The sequence below is a fragment of the Abramis brama genome (assembly GCF_963993115.1).
Source record: "Abramis brama genome assembly, chromosome: 11".
Lineage (NCBI taxonomy): Eukaryota > Metazoa > Chordata > Actinopteri > Cypriniformes > Leuciscidae > Abramis > Abramis brama.
The window spans coordinates 3,262,339-3,282,500 of NC_139973.1; the positions used below are offsets into that span (position 1 = coordinate 3,262,339).

Consider the following 20,162-nt stretch of genomic DNA (forward strand, 5'->3'; position numbering starts at 1 on the left):
AACTGTATACTATGAAATTGAATGAAGCCAACCAATCAGATGGTAAGTTTTGAGAAGGCTTGTGCTATTTTTGTGTGCACTCTCTGTGCGATGTCTGAGTCTGAGACTGCTTTGAGGCTTTGCCAGTCTTTGCTATTTTTAGGCCCCTGGGAAACATTGTCCGTGTGACCAACACTGATGAATCCTTGACAATGTGTCACAATATTTGAGCCAATGAAAAGACAAGATTTCACAGCACCATCACAGCACTGGGTCTTAAATCTGCCAGACAGGGCCGGCCGCTGAATTCTGGGATTAGTTTGGTTTATCTGTGTGTTTTTTTGTTTGTTTGTTTTTTGGACCCAATCCCAAGTGTCAGTTCTTTTTCATGGAAAAGCCAGCGAACGTGACCAATGCAGATAAACGAGAGTGTTATTTTCTGGATTTAATCAGCTGTTTCCAGACTCCACAGAGGATTCACTTAGTGTGGTGTGTGAGGAAGAAAGGTTAAATCTGACATCGAGTCTCTTTCTGTCACACACGAGTTCATATAACACAGATTCATCACAGCATCTCGTAACTACAGTGTATGCGTGATCGGAAAGGACTGAATGCGATAACGCTGGATTCAGATCCGTGACCGTCCGTAACGTTCCGTAACAAATGCACTTCACTTCAGGGGAAAAGTTCTCCATGCTTCACACTGATGAAGTGAGTGACATCACCTCCGCTAATGACAACACTCCTCTGTAATTACTGAGGAGAACGTGTGTGATGTGAAGTGTTCGACAGCTGGAACACGCGGTTACATCCACTCACAATTAACATTCAGATCCATTTTTATGATGACACGTTTAAGTGATTAGGTTGAGTAACACTGATGCAGTGATATCATCTGTCTGTCCATCTATCCATCTATCATTCTGTCTATCCATCCATCTGTCATTCTGTCTATCCATCCATCTGTCATTCTGTCTATCTATCCATCTATCATTCTGTCTATCCATCCATCTGTCATTCTGTCTATCCATCCATCTGGCATTCTGTCTATCCATCCATCTGGCATTCTGTCTATCCATCCATCTGGCATTCTGTCTATCTATCCATCTGTCATTCTGTCTATCCATCCATCTGGCATTCTGTCTATCCATCCATCTGGCATTCTGTCTATCCATCCATCTGTCATTCTGTCTATCTATCCATCTGTCATTCTGTCTATCCATCCATCTGGCATTCTGTCTATCCATCCATCTGGCATTCTGTCTATCCATCCATCTGGCATTCTGTCTATCCATCCATCTGTCATTCTGTCTATACATCCATCTGGCATTCTGTCTATCCATCCATCTGTCATTCTGTCTGTCCATCCATCTGTCATTCTGTCTATCCATCCATCTGTCATTCTGTCTATAGATCCATCTGTCATTCTGTCTATACATCCATCTGTCATTCTGTCTATCCATCCATCTGTCATTCTGTCTTTCTATCCATCTGTCATTCTGTCTATCCATCCATCTGTCATTCTGTCTATCCATCCATCTGGCATTCTGTCTTTCTATCCATCTGTCATTCTGTCTATCTATCCATCTGTCATTCTGTCTATCCATCCATCTGGCATTCTGTCTATCCATCCATCTGGCATTCTGTCTATCCATCCATCTGGCATTCTGTCTATCCATCCATCTGTCATTCTGTCTATCCATCCATCTGTCATTCTGTCTATCCATCCATCTGTCATTCTGTCTATCCATCCATCTGTCATTCTGTCTATACATCCATCTGTCATTCTGTCTATACATCCATCTGTCATTTTGTCTATCCATCCATCTGTCATTCTGTCTATCTATCCATCTGTCATTCTGTCTATCCATCCATCTGTCATTTTGTCTATCCATCCATCTGGCATTCTGTCTTTCTATCCATCTGTCATTCTGTCTATCCATCCATCTGTCATTCTGTCTATCCATCCATCTGTCATTTTGTCTATCCATCCATCTGTCATTCTGTCTTTCTATCCATCTTCATTCTGTCTATCCATCCATCTGTCATTCTGTCTATCCATCCATCTGTCATTCTGTCTATCCATCCATCTGTCATTTTGTCTATCCATCCATCTGTCATTCTGTCTTTCTATCCATCTGGCATTCTGTCTATCCATCCATCTTCATTCTGTCTATCCATCCATCTGTCATTCTGTCTATCCATCCATCTGTCATTCTGTCTATCCATCCATTTGTCATTCTGTCTATCTATCTATCTATCTATCTATCTATCTATCTATCTATCTATCTATCTATCTATCTATCATTCTATCTTTCTATCAGTCATATAACTCTGGATCCATTTTTATGATGACCATATTGTACTCTAGTTTGTCTATTTTAATTCATTCTGTATTCTATAATTTAAAGTTTAACCATAATAAAGAAGATATTTAGTTTAACAGTGAAGGCATAATGTGACCATAAAAGTGGTCCATATGACTCTGTCTAATTTTGTACATTTGAATATTAAAACATGAATTGTTGCATTTGGTTACGACACATTAACACAGATTGTGTTTTATGTATATTTACTTTTTTGTCATTCTATGGTAATTATTTGCAATGATCAAATTGAAAAGAAAAAATCTATATTCCCTCCGGCCCACGGCCTCACAGACTGTCATTGTAATGTAAGCGCAAGTCCGTGGAACAGTGTGATTTAACTCATGCAGCGTGACAGACTGACAGCCATCCTGAAATCCTCCAGAGGCCGAAGCGTCACTCAAGCGATGACAGCAAGCAGAGGCTTCAGAGCGCATGAGATCAGCTGTCCACTCGCACACTGGGAATGACCGCTGGAGAGATCCAATTGGAATGGGATGACTGACCTGTAATCAGGACTTTGATTTTTCTGAGTAGAGAAACTGGCAACTTAATGTCAGACACAGTAAAAGGCTTAAATTGAAAATTGGATGTATCAGTTTTGCATTGTATGGTGAGAATGACCTGTGCAGAACAAATGAATCCATGCATCCATGCATATGACATTAGAAAAAATGCAAACCTGATCCAAATGCAAGTAATGTTATCTAACCACCTGTTTGCAATGGATGGATACTTTTTGGTTCTAATTTTTAAACCGGTGTGTGTGCAGAACACCTCTTTAAAATTCCTCTCCTGTGGTGTAAGTGAATCCACAGACACCCAATCTCCACTCGAACCCTGCCATCCATGCCCTAAAAATAGACGCCCTCTGATCCAAGATCCCAGGTGAATGAACACACCAGTAAAGGAAACCATCTTACCTGTGCAGACACAGGTCACCTCAAACATTCCACCTGTGTGTGTCGCTGCTAGTGTCTTCACAAAGTAATATTACTAGAATTATCAGTTTGCTATTTAAGGATCTTAGTGTGAATTATCAAGAAAGGAAAATGTTAGTCCAGCTGAAGGAAGGTCTTTGAAAAGTCTTTGAAAAGTCTCAAATGAGGTTTTATTTTACTTGTATGCCTCTGTTGTTTATCCTAGTGGCAATGGCATTAAATGTGAGCAAATGGAGACTTTGGCTTGTGTCTTTTCTAGAGTTTCAGAAGAGATCTCAACAATTGCAATTAACACATTTTCTATTTAAAGATCTCAGTGCGAATTATCAATAAAGGATGATGTAAATGAATGGCAACTCAAACAGTAGAACATTATGGCAATATCATTTTGATTCCTAGGGAATGCATGAACTGCTTTGGATGAAAGCATCTGCCGGATGCATACATTTGTTTTTAATCTCTGTTTTTGGTATGCATGACCTGAAATGTGCAATAAACATGTTTTACCTTTTGTGCATCTAAAATGTAAAGTGCTGGAATGGTTTCAGCAGCTTTTCGCCCGTGAAGCCCTCTGGAGTTGCGTGGCGTCTGCTGTCATGCTGATGATTTATGTGTTTTTTGCTAACAGGAGATGGGAACCCCAAGGAGAGCAGTCCATTCATCAACAGCACCGACCCAGAGAAGAACCAGCAACATGACGGCAAGAACATGGCCCTGTTCGAGGTACACATGAGCTCATGCACGCACGTTCAATTATAAACATGCAACGTGCACATTTTAACTCTCATTAGAGCTAGACAGTGAGGCACAGGCACGCAAACTATAGTGATTAATGGAATAAAAGAGTCTGACAGTAATTAATAAGCATAATTAACGTTTGAAGGGCAGGAAGTCCCCGGGACATTGATCTCTGCAGGTGGATGATAACAGCATGCAAGAGCCTTCAGTCCAAAAGAAGAGCACAACACATGCTATACTGCATCTAAAACTATTTTAAACTGCCTTTCTGTGGCCTCATATTAATTAGTTGACTATTTAAGTGATTAGGTGATTCAAATGTTATATAAGCTAAATTATAAAGTGCATTCATATGCATTTTAACCTAAAATCTTGTCAGCTTGTCAACAGAAAATGTTAGTCCAGCTGAAGGAAGGTCTTTGAAAAGTCTCAAATGAGATTTTTATTTTACTTGTATGCCTCTGTTGTTTCTCCTAGTGGCAATGAGTTTAAACGGTGAGCAAATGGAGACTTTGGCTTGTGTCTTTTCTAGAGTTTCAGAAGAGATCTCAACAATTGCAATTAAAAAACAAATTTCAGTGTGATCTCAAATATTGATCTCAAATATTTTTTCTGTGATACACTGAATGTATACATGTTAATTCAAGATGGTTGTGAAGCCCAATGTATGCAAGCTGACTAATTAATATGCACATTATGCATATATTTTTGGTTTGCATGGATGACCTACTGCATTTGATCAAATGTGCCGTAAACACATTTTACTTTTGTCACTAAATCGTTACGGCAGCTTCTCATCAAATACAACATTTCTCATCAAATTCTGCCTCGATCAAATGATCTGAGCTGCTCTGTACTCTTACTGTATGACAACTACTGACTTAGTTGTTTCTGTTTTTACTTTTCCTCCATTTCAGATGATGCATCTTAAATAAAACAGTTTCATTAGCTATTCAAAATGTAATTCAGAGCAATAAATTGTCCTCCGGGCTTGTCATTTGTAATCTGTAATAAATGTAAACATGACATTTCAGATGATTTTCAGATCATCACGAGTGAATTATTTAATGCTCACAATATTTGTTCTGTATGTGCGCGTGTTTGCTCTACAGGACGAGATGGACACAATTCCCATGGTATCGTCTCTTCTCAGCAGTCTCGCCAACTACTCAAACCTGCCGCAGGGCAGCAAAGAACATGAGGAGGCGGAAAACAACGAGGGCTCGCGCAAGAAACCTGTCCAGGTACACATGCATGCTCTCGGCACGCTCTCAAAGCAACGGATATCGTTTTGCTTCACACATTTTTGTCTAGTTTTCAATTGCTACGGTTAAACATTAATTAGCTTCTGCCAGACAGCGAGATCTGGAGTGTAAATGACAGCTGTCAGCTCTGTTTTGACCTGTGACCTGATCTCCCTCAGTCCCTCGGCATCCCAGACTGAGCGCGCTCATTAGAGATTCGCCTCGGTCATGCTCGTAACCTCCCTCACGGCGCTGGCCTTTCCCAGTCTGTTTCCCAGTCGCTTGATTCAGTTTCACTTTTCCTGATTGCAATCTTGATTCAGTTTGCAAATAATGCTTCTAACTTTTTGTGTATGGTATTAAAGGACTGTAACAAAATTCACAATTTCTGTGAGTGTTGGTGCTCTAGTTGTGCAATTGAAAGTGGAGTCGTGTTAAGGGTTTGTGAAAGTTGATAAAACAAGTGCACGAGTACAATTTTATTTCATAACTAGTCTTACAGTTCCCAAATAATCATATAACATTTAAATTCAAAGGCATTAGTTTTTTTGTTTCGAATTACTCCGAATGTGAATCAGTGCAATATTATTTTAGTATGTTTAATATACTGTTATAGTATTTACATACTGTTATAGTACTATATATTAATAATTTTGAATTAGCTTTTTTTTTTTTTTTTTAGTTTTAGTACTTTTGTGATTTAATTTTTTTTTTTTTTTTTTTTTTATAGCTGTATTTTTATTTCATTTTTGGTTTTATTAATTTTAGCACTTCAAGTTATTTTATTTCATTAGTCTGCCAGTTTTTGTTGAAGTTTTTTATCAGTTGCTTATATTATTTCAAATACCAAACATTTTTTAATAGTTTCAGTTTTTAACAATAACAACTCTGATTCAGTGATTATTTTTCTCTCTCTGGCGCAGAGAGTCTCTACTGAGCGTGTGCAAGACATTTAGCGTGTTACAAAGATCTCCTATTAGAATTCCTCTGAGGCCTCCTCTACTTCAGCAGTCAAAATGACCAAAAACTTAATAAAGATTAAACCCTGCAATACATCATTGCTCGGCTGTATAGGGAGAGCGAGTGAGAGAGAAAGAGAGTAAAATAGAGAAATGAGATGGAATTGGATTTGTCCTCTCAACACGATCGAGGAGAGCGATAATCTTCCTCTTGTTTCACACTGCGACTTCAACTTAATTAGCTCGTCTTGCAAAGCATCTGCTCTCCAATCAGCCTCCATTTTGAGAGGGTCAATCCGCTCATCAAATGTCCCCGCGTACCCACACACACGCTCGGCCACGGGGGTCCGTTTATTACCAATCACGTCGACAGGATTCAGCTCTTGAACTCTATCTCTCAGTCTAAAGTTTTCTTTACATCACATAAACGGCACAGAAGTTATAGTTGAAGTGGCATATACACTACTGTTCAAACGTTTGGGGTCAATTCGATTATTTCAAATACTTTTATTCAGCAAGGATGCATTAAATTGATCAGAAGTGACAGTAAAGACATTTATAATGTTACAAAAGATTATATTTTAATAAAATACTGTTCTTTTGAACTTTCGATTCATTAAAGAATCCTGAAAAAGAAAATATTGTGGTTTCCACAAAAATATGAAGCAGTACAACTGTTTTCAACATTGATAATAATCAGAAATGTTTCTTGAGCAGCAAATCATCATATTAGAATGATTTCTGAAGGATCATGTGACACTGAAGACTGGAGTAATGATGCTGAAAATTCAGCTTTGCATCATTTATTACATTTTAAAATATAATCAAAGAGAAACTTGCTATTTTAAATTGCAACAATATTACTGTTTTTACTGTATTTTTTATCAGCCTTGTTGAGAATAAGAGACTTCTTGCATAAGAGTGTTTTTTTAGGCGACATCTTAAGTTGAAAATCATTATTATTAGTGCCCATACTTGCACTACAGATTCGAACTTGTAACATTAGATATTCATACCTTAGGTCCTTAACAACCACTGTTTTGTGATGTCTGCATCGGTGTACGATTTTTCTTGACCGACATTAAAATAGCCATAAATATCTCTTGCACTGAAGGGAGACCGGATTCATATCACAAAGCAACATGCAAAAAAAAAGACATCTTAGCAACGTTTTGGCAACCATCCATCTTCATGACAGAAAGTTTTGCATGTGCAAAATCGTCTCAGGTTACGTATGTAACCATGGTTCCCTGAGAGGGAACGAGACACTGCGTCAAGCGCTGCGGGAACGCCCTGCGTGATTGCGTCGTGAAGCACATGTGTAATCAGTCCAATGGAAAGACGAGACGTCATAGGCGGGTGACATCATCGACCAGGAAACTATAAAGCACCCCTGGAAACAGACCGTGACAGCTTCTGAAAAGCCGAAGCAAGTCAATCCCAGGCATGCAGGGAGTATGGCAATGCGACGCAGCGTCTCGTTCCCTCTCAGGGAACCATGGTTACATACGTAACCTGAGACGTTCCCTTTCAATACCCACAACGCCATATGACAAATGCCTGTTCTGTATGAAGACCATGCGCACACTAGGAACAAGCACCCTAGACCCTGGAGTGGAGCCTAGGTCCAAGTCATAAGATCTAACAAATGTATGCGGTGAGGACCAGCCTGCCGCATTACAGATGTCAGAGTGAAACTCCTGATAATAAAGCCTTAAAGGCAGCCATACTCCTGGTAGAATGGGCCGGGACAGCCAAAGGTGAAGGCTGTCCAGCCGCTTAATAAGCAAGTGAGATTGTTTAGATGCAGGGCAACCTAACTTAGGTAACCCGAAGCAGACAAATAATTGCTCTTATATATATATACATATAATTTACAGGGCAGCTTTGTGGACATAAGCATCGAAAGCCCAAAAAGGGGCATAACAGATTAAGTTTTTCCTGATCTGAGGTGGAGGACAGAAGGCCTGCAGCACAAATGACCCGCAAATTTAGTAGGGACCTAGGAATACAACCCGGCAAGGGGTGAAGAAAGACTATCACCATACCAGGTGCAAATCCAAGTATGTGCAGGCCTCAGCCTCACGTACCACGGAGAAGACGAAATAAGGATCTCTCCTCAGAGATATTTTCTTATATTTTCACTCTCATATATATGTTCGGCTGGCCAGTAATATTTAATTTAGCAACAGCACTAGATAAAACCTCCTTTTATAAGCTCCTCTTCATTCAACAGAGTTATGAGCTGACTTATTTATTTATTTATTGAAAACTCATAAACATCTGCCTTATTTATTTTTAAACAACAAACACTAATACCAATTCCTCGGAACTGGAAATCACAGCATGAGTGCCTCATCCCGGGGAGGAGAAACCGCAGAGCGTGCTTCTCCCCGAGATAAAGCACTGGATCTAACAGGTGAAGGCAGAGATAGGGCTGGGTCCATCTCAAACCCCGCTGTTAGAACCATTTGCGATCCCCAAGATGCGCGTCGACGCCGTGCCTCGGCAGCAGCGGGACCCGCGCCTCGGGGAGCGCACACCTAACCGTCCTCCTCGAAGAACGGCCGGCGGAAGCAGAGCGTCCTCACGGACAGCTTCTCGCAATGCTCACAGTCAGCCCCCTCGAGAACTGACTGTTGGCATGCTCCACTCCCAAACAAGCAACACAAAGCTGAAGTGTGTGTCCCCACCCGTGATATAACGTGGGCAGGGAACAACATAACGCTTGCTTGCTCTCTTTTGCCATAATATATATATATTGCAACTTTGACAGACAACAATAAATATGACAAGGACAGAATACACAGATCGCTTGCTGAAGGCACAGAAGCTGTCACGGTCTGTTTCCAGGGGTGCTTTATAGTTTCCTGATCGATGATGTCACCAGCCTATGACGTCTCGACTTTCCATTGGACTGATTACACATGTGCTTCACGACGCAATCACGCAGGGCGTTCCCGCAGCGCGAGTTCCCTTGAAAGGGAACTAGTTCTGCGTAGTGTAGAAATGGCACACTTCACCTTTAACGTTGTGTTGCTATGACTGCTTGTGTTGATGATTGATTCGCAGCAGATATTTCAGTCTTGTCACATTAATGAAAGCTGATTGCATTAGGGGAAATGTTATTTTTCTCCTCAAGGATAATGTAAGATGAGCTATGAAGTATGATGCCTCATAAGGAGAGGTTATCAGATGTTGCGGGCGGTGACATGTGGTCGTTACAGTTGCCATATGCTCTCTGTAGATCACTAGCCAACGCTCACTACATGAACACACACACACACACACACACACCGAGTCGCAGGAAAAATGCTAATTCATGTCAAGCTCTAAGGGACAGGGGCGCAGAGCAGTTATTTGTGCAATTTCTGAACATGCTCATGTACACACAGTAATCCGTGTTGGGCTGACAGTGATATTCGCTGCCCTTTTCCTTCCCCTGCCATTGCTGTGGTTTTTAATAATTCACCCCGTCTGAGCTAAGTCACATTAACGCTGTCAGCCCCTGTTTGGGCAGCCAAGCGAGAGAAGACTATTACAAGCTCCTCTCTTCTCCTCCTCTCCATCTCTGACGGCGGTCATCAGTTCGTTTGTCAGTTCTGTCGCCATGCAAAATGCACTTATGTTCATGTACAGTTTGGGACATATTCATGTCAGAATCACATGTTGAGAAAATTATACTTTGCTTGAAAATGACCTGTTTTTGTATCAAAACGTTATTTTCATGACAGTTAAACATTTCCCCCATGCCAAAAGACTCTCATTACTGTAGTGAGAAACATGTTTACAGCAGCTCTCTCCATTTATCATAGAGTCCTGAAGAAAATTAATCACAGTTGTAACCAAAATATTAAATTTTCAGCATTGATAATAATCAGAAATGTTTCTTGAGCAGCAAATCATCATATTAGAATGATTTCTGAAGGATCATGTGACTCTGAAGACTGGAGTAATGATGCTGAAAATTAATATATTACATTTTAAAATATATTCAAATACAAAACAGTTAAAACCTTAAAACTGTTTTGAATATAAATAATTGTTGGACAGCCAATTTTTAAATCTCATGTTGTTTTAAACATGTATGACTTACCTTTCATTCATATTATGAATATATATAATTATATTAAAATATATCAATAAATTATATAAATGGATCACTTAATTTATATATAATATAATTTTTGAATTTCATATATTATATATACATAATTACTGTTAAATCAAAAATGCTTCAGTTTTAAAAACAACATGAGGGTGAGTAAACGATGCCAGTATTTTCAGGATTTGGTGACGTATCCCTTTAAAGCAACACTAAAGATTATTTTTTACTTTAAAATAATGTTTCCAAAATTGTATCAGTGGTTCATCAAGTCGTAACAGGGTGAACGGCACTTCTGCATTCGCTTTGCGGCCCTATATCTGCTATAACCGCACTATGCAAGTTTGCCAGATCGGGTAGCGTTTCTGTAGTTCGAAAACTACAAATTTGACTTGCTTTACGGCAAGCGTTACAATAGTCATTATTATTTTTTTCTTCGTTTCTGATGTCGCAATACATCATACTTTCATAAAATCATGCAGCATACTCTACCTTGTCTGTGGACATCGTTCATTCCAAAGCCGGTGCTGGATAAACGGCAAGCATGCGACAGTAGGCTGCGTTAGGCGAAATTATTTACAACAGCGGTAATGGACAATTCCGCTTCCAACCTGTAGGGGCACCGAAGAGGAAAAGTTCTTTGCTGTTGCTTTAAAATCAGGTACTTTTCAAGCTGTCAGTAGATCAGCTGTCTGTCATATCCGTTATCCAGCAGTTTCACATGTGGTCCTGCAGCTGGACGGGTGTTGACGAACACACAGGGGTCTGTGGCGTGCGCACTGGGACTGAGACACCTGAGGCTGTGTCTCATCTGCTCTCTGCTGCTTTACCTGAGGTCCTCGCCACCCGTGGGAAATCACAAACACACACACAAATACACACGGGACCAAAGAGGTTTGATTACGCACCTGCTCCAGTAAACTGAACACTGAGTCTATGGGCCGAAGAGTGACCGCTGTTGATTCAGGCGTTCGCACTCGCTTGACACGCCACCACAGCTTCGATAATGAGAACTGATTTCAACCCGCATGGTGTCGACGTGACACTTTTCCCTAACAGACACACCCTGAGCCTGCCAGATACAGAAATATCTCACACAAAAAAGTACCACGGCAATATCACGATGTTTGTTATGTACCTTGGAGTAGCATGTAAATATTGTGTTGATATGTAAAGAGCATTTATAAATATGGTTTGCAAAACTCGCTGCCATGTTGCCAGGGCATTGCTATATGTGGTTGCAAGGTAAGGTTTGTATAAGCTGAGAGTGTTGCATTGATGGGTAAATGACTCTTGACCCAGTATTATGTGGGTCTAATCTTCCAGAAGCTGTCATAGGATTGTGCTGATTTTCTTCAGGACGTGAGGAACGCTTCATTTGTATTCCAGTGGGGCTCACAGGTTTAAGTGTGCCCATCTAGAAGATTGCCTGATCAAATTGCAGCAGGAACGGCAGGTTTTCTTCAGGTTTATGGAGTTTCTGTTGGAGTGCTGTGGGTAAATGTGTTTCTGCAGTACAACTGAACACAACCCCAAACTTTTAATGAGAAAAAAAACTTTTCTTTTTTGATTTCTATCAGTGTTGAGGCCTATTCACATGCACAAATGAAATTCATACGACAAAGGGAGGAATTTGTTTTTGTCCTTGTTGGTTAATACTTTTTTTTTTTAATCTGGCAAAAACAACTAGATGAATTGTAGCTTGTTCTCGGCTTCGGACGTCACGGCCACGGACCGTTGGCTGAAGGGTCTGATGCAAATGGCACACAGAATGGGAAACACACAGAGTTTCGAATCTGGTTTAATTCTACAGGATTTCCAGGAAACGTGTGTCGCGTTCTTCAGGGCCGTGCACAGACATTTTGAGGGGCAGTGGCTTAAACCAAAAAAGGGGGCACTGTAAGGAGTTTGAATGAGGCAGTATCATCTTAATACAGAAAATTAAAAACAACTATTTTATATGGGCAATAAGATTACAATTAGGATTTAGTGCAAAATCAAGTTATGTTGTTATAATTACTCTTCCAATTAAATAATTCAATGTCAATGCCAGTTTAACTGTCTGATGCTCAGTGGGTTCTCACTCTCTGAGCTGCCTCATCCTATGGAAGTAGTATAGACATTTAATTTAATATTATACACTTAAAGTATAAATTGAAATGATATACAGGTTACAACAGTTATAAAGTCACACCGGGGTAAAATGCGCATTTGACTTAATTCTCTTTTATACCACTCAATGGCACAAATTCTGCTCAGCACTTTTTTTCATAAACGCTTTTGATGATGGACTTGGAAATTTGGCTGATCATTGACTTGATCAAAGTTGATTCTGTGCTAATTTAATCTACTATTTTATGTATATTTTTTTTATGTTTTAGACTTATGTAGCAATTTAAATACAAAGATCTCAAGAATCTTGTTTCTGTATTTTTAAAATGAAAATTATGACAGATAGCCTATATTTATTGAACAAACATTTATTATTTAATTGATCAAAATAACTCCAAAATTGTTATAAACTTTACTAAAGTGATTGGTTTGAACAAGTATCAACTTAGACATTATTAAAAGCATATTAATTTAGCTTAAGTATTTTTATCAATACTGTGTGTCTTACCATGCTGGTTTTACCCCGTGTGTACCTCCTTGCCACCTCATACATTAATAAGATTTTTAAACAAACCACCTTTCTGATTTATTTTCACACAAAATCTGTTGCTCCATAAATTTTCAAACATTGTTCTGCAGTCATTCTTGTTCAATCAAATTATTTACTGATCTAATCTAATATAAATAACACTAATAAATAAATCACAAATAAATAAATAACATTTTCTGTTGTTTGCAGATTTTGTAGACAAAAAAACAATGCCTTCACAAAATTAGAAGAACAGAGTGAGAAAGAGCAAAGACAAAGCCTATTCAACATGGCAAAAATTGAATCAAAGTTCTAGAAAGCCAGAGGGTAAATCATTATGTATAGAATATTTAGCAGACAGTTTTTCACACTTTAACTCCTGTAAATATATTTCCCATTATAATCAGTTGCCTTAGTTGATATAGTATCTATCTATAACATACATCATATTTATAATATTTTAATGAGACCATATTAACATTATACATAATAAAAAGGTAATATACTATATATTATCTAAATGTGTTCTAATCTAAATTAATAGTACTTTAGTATAGTAGGTTACAAGGTGGCTAACGGCACAAAACACATTTGCTTTTCTTCCAAGAACATGGATGTTGCACGAGTTGTAACTTGTTAGCACTATTTGAAGACCAGGAGCAAAACATTTTGCGACAGAAATACAAAAACATATTACCAAAATACTAATTTTGTGGATCGATTACTGTCTGTAATGTGGATTGTAATTTGTAATCGACCTGTGAATGGGACGAAATTCTATTCTGAAACTGTCGTCGGAGAGCGGGCACATGCTTGTCTACGAGTGACGCTGCGGAGCGAGCAGGAAAACACGGAGCGGATTAGCGGAATCAGTGGATCTTTAGCGGAGCGATAACAGAACGTTTTTATGGGAATCTTCTGGAGGGTTAGGGAGGGGTCGAGAGGGGCACCTCAGCTGATGAGGGCAGAAGGGCAGTGGCTCTAGCCACCGGGCCACCCCCCTGTGCACGGCCCTGGCGTTCTTTAACCGTCCGCCTGAAAACAAAGATGCCGTGATGTCAAACCCCCTTATGGAAAAAGCAAGCCATTGTGTTCACAACTGTGACAATGAGCGCTTACCAGGATCAACTAAACGATGGATTTTCAAAAGTATGTGAATTAAGCAAAGTTTGCGGCACAGACTCTTTAAAGGGGTCATGACATGGTTTATGTTTTTGTTTTATTATGTTCCCTTAGGTGCAATTATAGTATTACTATAGTTTTTTGGACAAAAAACTTTTACATTTTAGTGATTTATGACCTTTTCCCACGCTGTGTCTCATCCTCTGATTCAAACTTTGGGGGATTTTGGGGGTGTTTCCCCTTTAAGAGTTCAGTGTTAACGCCCACTGTTATGATTGGCTAACGTCATTGGCTAAAAGTAGTTTTAAGATGAAGTACATTACTTACAGCAGAGCCCGTCTACGGAGAGCCTGGCCACTCCCTATTAAGTCCTATTGTACCGAATTTTGGTTGTAGTTCCACCAGAGTTCCACTGGGGGCGATCACCCATGAGTGCAAAATGAATGGGAATCTATAGGGCTAGACGGCTAAATTTGTCTCTTTCACCTGATTGCCGTTGAGAAATCTCAGATTTGATTGTAGGTTTTGCAAGTTCAACATGGTTTATAGGTCGAAAGTTGAATGAACGAGTACTTATGTCCTTTCGATTTCTTACAAGTTGAGTTGTTGTTGCCCATAACACGCTAGCATTCTGCTAATGAACGCTGATTGGTCAGTGAAGGACTGATTACGACCAGAGATACCGCTTGATGGCATCGTGGCATCCGAAGCGGGACCAGAAACAAACAAAACAAAAACTCTTCTAGCACGTGTGTTTGCCTGTGTCAGCTGTGTTGTCGATGACTCGAGAGAAAAGAAAGTGCAGAGCGCGAAAGCACCAAAGTGACTGAAGGATTGCCGTAAAGCAGTATCTCTGGTCGTACGATGTGTATGACGTCATTGACATTTTAAAAGACTTTTTAAAGCAAATAAGTGACTCTAAAAAATCTAACACCCAGCAATGTGTAATTTCTCCTTTCGAATACAACATTCAAATTACTAGACAAAAAATTATATCCTGAGAAAAGTGGATTTTGAGGGGTATAGCGCCATAGACCTCCATTCATTCTGCACTCGTCCTGTGAGCGCCCTCATATGGAACCAGAGTGGAACTGCAACCAGTTCAGAAGCCGGAAGTTTACTGAGAGTGGAACTTCTCCCCTTATTAGACATTCTCTGCTTACAGTTTGCGGTGTCGTTGTTGGGCCCAGAATAGTCGGCACGGCTTGATCTTTCAGCAAAAGTTCCTGGCTAAGCCAGCATCATACTGCGATTTGTTCTCAAAACATCCTTGAAATGTAGAGAACACACGCTTAAATTAACACTGTCGTGACTGGGACGTCTGCAAAAAATAAACTGCATCCGTTTTTTCCCTGACGTCTGGATCGTTTGGTAGCGTATTCAAACATTTTGTTTGTCCACAGCCAGGAACAGCACATCTCCGTGGCGTCGCAATCTTCTTGTAAACAGACCCACTCGCTGCATATGGAAGGCCAAAAGGGCCAAAACGTGTGAAACTGTCGTGTAAACACATAATTACGTGCTGGCACATTGGAAACCATGGAACTTTACTGGCTGGTATGGCTATCTTTCACAAGCACAAATAACAAACAAATCCTGTAAATTGCAGGATTAAATCTAAAATAAAATGTGAACAATGTCTTTAAAAATGGACAATGAGCATAAATAAATAGCATACATAATTATTTTATAATTTTTTTAACATTTTGAGAATCACTCTGATTAGAAATTTGTCTTGGGCTCAAAAGCCACTGCATCACATAAATCATATTGTTCAACATGTATTTTCACATTAAAAACTGCTATTTACAAGCTTAATCTAATTAGGTTCTGTGTGTTTGAGCAAGAGCACCAAACCAGTAGGTGGTGTTAATGTCCAATAATTTACGTGTTAACGCGTAATTACATGTTAACGCGACAGTTTCACACGTTTTGGCGCTGTTGGCCTTCCATAGCTGCACGGACTGAACACCTGTGGCGTGACAACGATGCGATGATGCGAAATGAGGCGTAGTTGTCTTGCGCTGGAGGCCGTCATATGCAAACGACTGGTATGTCACTTCATACCGTGACGTCACTTCGTTCTTACCATGGATCCCCAACGAGCTGTAATTAGAGCTTGATTAAATAAATGCTTCGTTTATAATGGGGAGGATGTCTTAAGCTGTGAAACTTGAAGGAAGTTTTAATGGTACAAAGACCTATATACCAAAAGATCAAGGCAAATTTGGTTTCTCATGTCATGACCCCTTTAAAATATGTCCAATAAGTTACATTTTTATGCCCCTAAACATGACGCGGAACCAAACAAACAGTGATTGATTGCTTTACATGTCAGTTGGGGGCCAATCTGGGCAGTTGGGGGCCAATGAAAGTCCAGATCTTCTGCTAACTAGTTCTCAGCAGACAGGCGTCACCCGTGTGTCTTCTGTTTCCGAAGCTCGTCTGCTTCAAGTTTGGACGTGTTGAGCGTTCAGAGATGCCCTTCTGCAAACTTCGGTTGTAACGAGTGCTTATTTTAGTCATTGTTGCCTTTCTGTCAGTCTGGCCATTCTCCTCTGACCGCATCAACAAGGCGTTTTCTCCCATAGGATGCTCTGTGTTAGTATGTGTTTCACTCTGTCTTGTTTCGTTAATTATGTGCCTGATATTAAATCCTGACCCCAAACTTCACCTCAACTCGTGTTTCTGTGGCGACAGCACTTTTTAATGACTAATTGCTGATTGGACACATCTCACTCCTCGGCTCAGAAGTGTTATACACACGCCTCTTGAGTCGCAAAACTCTCCTGCTCGTAATTAGAGGGATGGAAGTGGATGAGAGAGGAGATTCTGGTGTAGTCAGACTCAGAAGTGTTTGTGTTTTGCTATTGTTCATGGATGCTGGGGTGGGGAATGGAGTGGAACATGCTTTTCAAGACCACAGCCGGATTGTTATTGGGAGAAGTGAGCCGTAATCTTACCTTGACACACGTTTTATGAATGAAACCGATATACGAGCAGCCTTGGCCATTTTGTTTCATTTCATCATTTTGTTTCATTTCAGTTGTCGCATAGAAAACAAAAGCGCTCTTTATGAAATATTACATTTTCTGAATTGTTTGCCCTTGCAAAACCCACCTCCAATGATGCTCTCAGGTTTATGATATTCTGATCTCTAGAATATATGGTTTGATTCATTAATCTGTTTTATCTTATATTTGCAATACTTCAGTAAGCATTTTTTGCAAGTGATGCAACTCCATAACTGATAAAATAGCAATATATAATAATATTAAACTCATTTATTCGGTTATGGTTCTGGCCATGTGGCGGTTGGTGTCTGTTGTCCAGCGGTTAAGTTTTATGTAAATTCTGGCATGACTATGCCGAAATAATTCATTCACTGTCATCAAGTCAAAAGCTGTAAAAACGATTGAGAGAAAGAAAGACATTATTGAGATCAGGATTAAAGGGAATAGCTCCGTGCAGGGCACAGACAGACAGTAAATCTGATTAGCATTCCTCTGACATCAGGCACATTAGCATGAAGAGAAGGATGTCAAAATGACAAAGACGATCTGCTTCCCTCCTCCTGGATTGTCTGTGGTTTTCACAGGACGAGTGTTGCTCTTGGGTTTGGAGGGTCTGTGGAGAGAGGGATTGGACTCCTTCAAGATCTAGTACCTGGATGGGCAACATTATTCCCATAGCTCCAACCCTGATAAAAAACTGACCTGCCTGTAGCCTTAGACTGCACCCGAAAGATTAAAAATGTTGCTTTCGGAGGACACATTCATCCTAAGGTATGAAGGAAATCATCAAGGCACGTCTGAATCCAATGTAAGCTTCACTTTCTGTCTCCTGAGATCCTTCATCTGATCGGTTTTTGAAGGCAGCATAGATGTGCCTTTGATATCCCACAATCCTGTGCTTTCATTCTGTGACAGTTGAGCTAAAAATAAAGATGGCGTCTGAAAGTTGCGGTCAGTTTTGTGTGTAAATGTACGCGTTCCACTTCTGATGTATAGCTAGCGAGACATTACTATTGTAGTAATGAAATAACTACAATAGTTATAGTTTGGTTGCTTGTGACTATTCATCCTCCTCTTGATCTCATTCCAGAGGTTTTCAGTCTGGACATTACTGAAAACATTACTGACCCCAAACTTTTGAATGGTAGTGTGTATTCTGTTACAAAAGATTTCCATTTTCAAATAGATTAAAAATAGTAATGTTTCCAAACTTTTGACCAGTACTGTATGTGTTTTTACAAACTTTTACGTTAAATGTGATTAATCGCGATTGATCGATCAGACAGCACTAAAAAATGCCAATGCAACATTTGTCATTTTAATTTAAGTTAAAGTACTAAAATAACTAAATACATTTAAAAAATGACAAAAACACACAGGAAATTTACTAAAATGTTAACTAAAATAAAAAAATCTTTTAAATCTATTAAAAATAAGTGTTGCCATATAAAAATAAATAACAGAGAAGAGCATCATCTTTTTTAAATATTAGGACAACATTAGTATATTATTAGAAAGGTAGACTTCACAGAAAATACACCCAATGTTATTAGTATGCAATAGTAATAGTAAAAAAAAATGTTTTTGTCTTGAATTTTAAAAGCATTGCGAAATGGTTGCCTAAATATGTTTTTCTTTCCTTTTTTAGCATTTTCTCAAAGTTTAATAGTTGAGAAGTTGAAGTCAAAATCATAATTTATGCCTGTGGTACTTCATACTAAGTTGAGGTTTGAATTAAAAATAGTTTTTAAAGCCAAATAGTTTTTACTGGCGTCACATTGCAAGTGCCGTCCTGATGTGTTCTTGTTGTGGTAACAAACCTCAAGGGGGCGCTAGAGTTTCCTTCTAGTGGAGCGAATCTCATTGGTCCAGAGTTGTGCTTCAACCCACAGTCACTTTGATTTGTAGTTTGTTGAAGCATCTTTGGATGTTGATCAGAGAACAGTAACCAGATTAATCATATCTAGAACACGTCATTGTTTTCTCTATGCTTTTGTTCAATATACTGTTTATATTTGGTGTAGATACACATTAAAACACGACATGTATCGACATGTACACGGTTAGGGTCTGGGTTAGGGTTAGTTACTTGTAATTATGCATAATTTACTGTTATTACTATAGTATGTAGTAACGTGTAACTACATCACCTTAAAATAAAGTGTTACCAAAGTTATTAATAAAAATTGTTGTTATGCATTATTTACAGACTTAATAGAAAGCCTCATTTTTAACGCTTGCATGTAAACCACAGATGCGTGACCTTATCATAGAACTTAATTATCGCTGTCATTTAGACGTGATGCATAAAGCCACATTATATTAGATTACATTAATACTGAAATTAATCCTAGCTTCAGAAATCAAATTATCCCACACAGAATTGCACATTTGCATGGCTGATATTGAATTTAATGACATGCATTATTCAGGCCTTCTTATTTATTTCAGGTTAATTAAATTAAAAGTCTTGTTTCCCAGTTTGCCATCTGCTGTCGCTTTGAGCGTATGGATGACTTGTTCTGATCTATGTATGTGTGTGTGTGTGTGTGTGTATGCATGCGTGCGTGTGTGTATCCCATCTGAAGGGTCCTAATCTCAGTCTGTCATGAAGATTATGCCGGAGGGAAGCATCTTTTCTCTCTGCGGTTCTTTTAGTCTTTGCTCCTTTCAGCACGTCAGATTGTCTCCCAAATATAACAGTTAACGACAATTACTGTAATTAGCTCTAATTTATAAAGCATATAGTTCTGGCTTTAGATTCTGATTGGATGAGTCCTATTCAAAGCCGGTGTACAAGAGCAGATATAAACACAAGTGATCAGCTGACTGTCCATATATCTATAATATCACCTTTAAAATGACCATATTGATGTACAACGGTATTTAAATGGTCCTCCAAGGTACTTGAAAAAATACCATGTTTTTCAGGTACTTTTTTGATATTTAATGCTAATCAGCTATATTAATAATAATTGATTTTGTTTATGATTAATAAACAAATCTGTTTATTTATAGTGTTCTTTTACAAATGCAAAAAACTATATCAGGGG

General features: G+C 39.0%; 1 protein-coding gene across 6 annotated transcripts in view; it reads left to right on the forward strand.

Annotated features, from left to right (window-relative positions):
- Window positions 1–20,162, forward strand: part of slc12a5a (solute carrier family 12 member 5a) — a 107,746-nt gene that overhangs the window by 53,692 nt on the left and 33,892 nt on the right. For all 6 annotated transcript variants that reach the window (XR_014608196.1, XR_014608197.1, XR_014608198.1 and 3 more), the window contains 2 exons: window positions 3,915–4,009; window positions 5,137–5,268. Coding sequence is in view for 2 of the 6 variants with exons in the window: in XM_084128287.1 (XP_083984413.1) it covers window positions 3,915–4,009; window positions 5,137–5,268 (227 nt within the window). In the remaining 4 variants the exon portion in view is untranslated. The remainder of the gene's footprint in view (window positions 1–3,914; window positions 4,010–5,136; window positions 5,269–20,162) is intronic.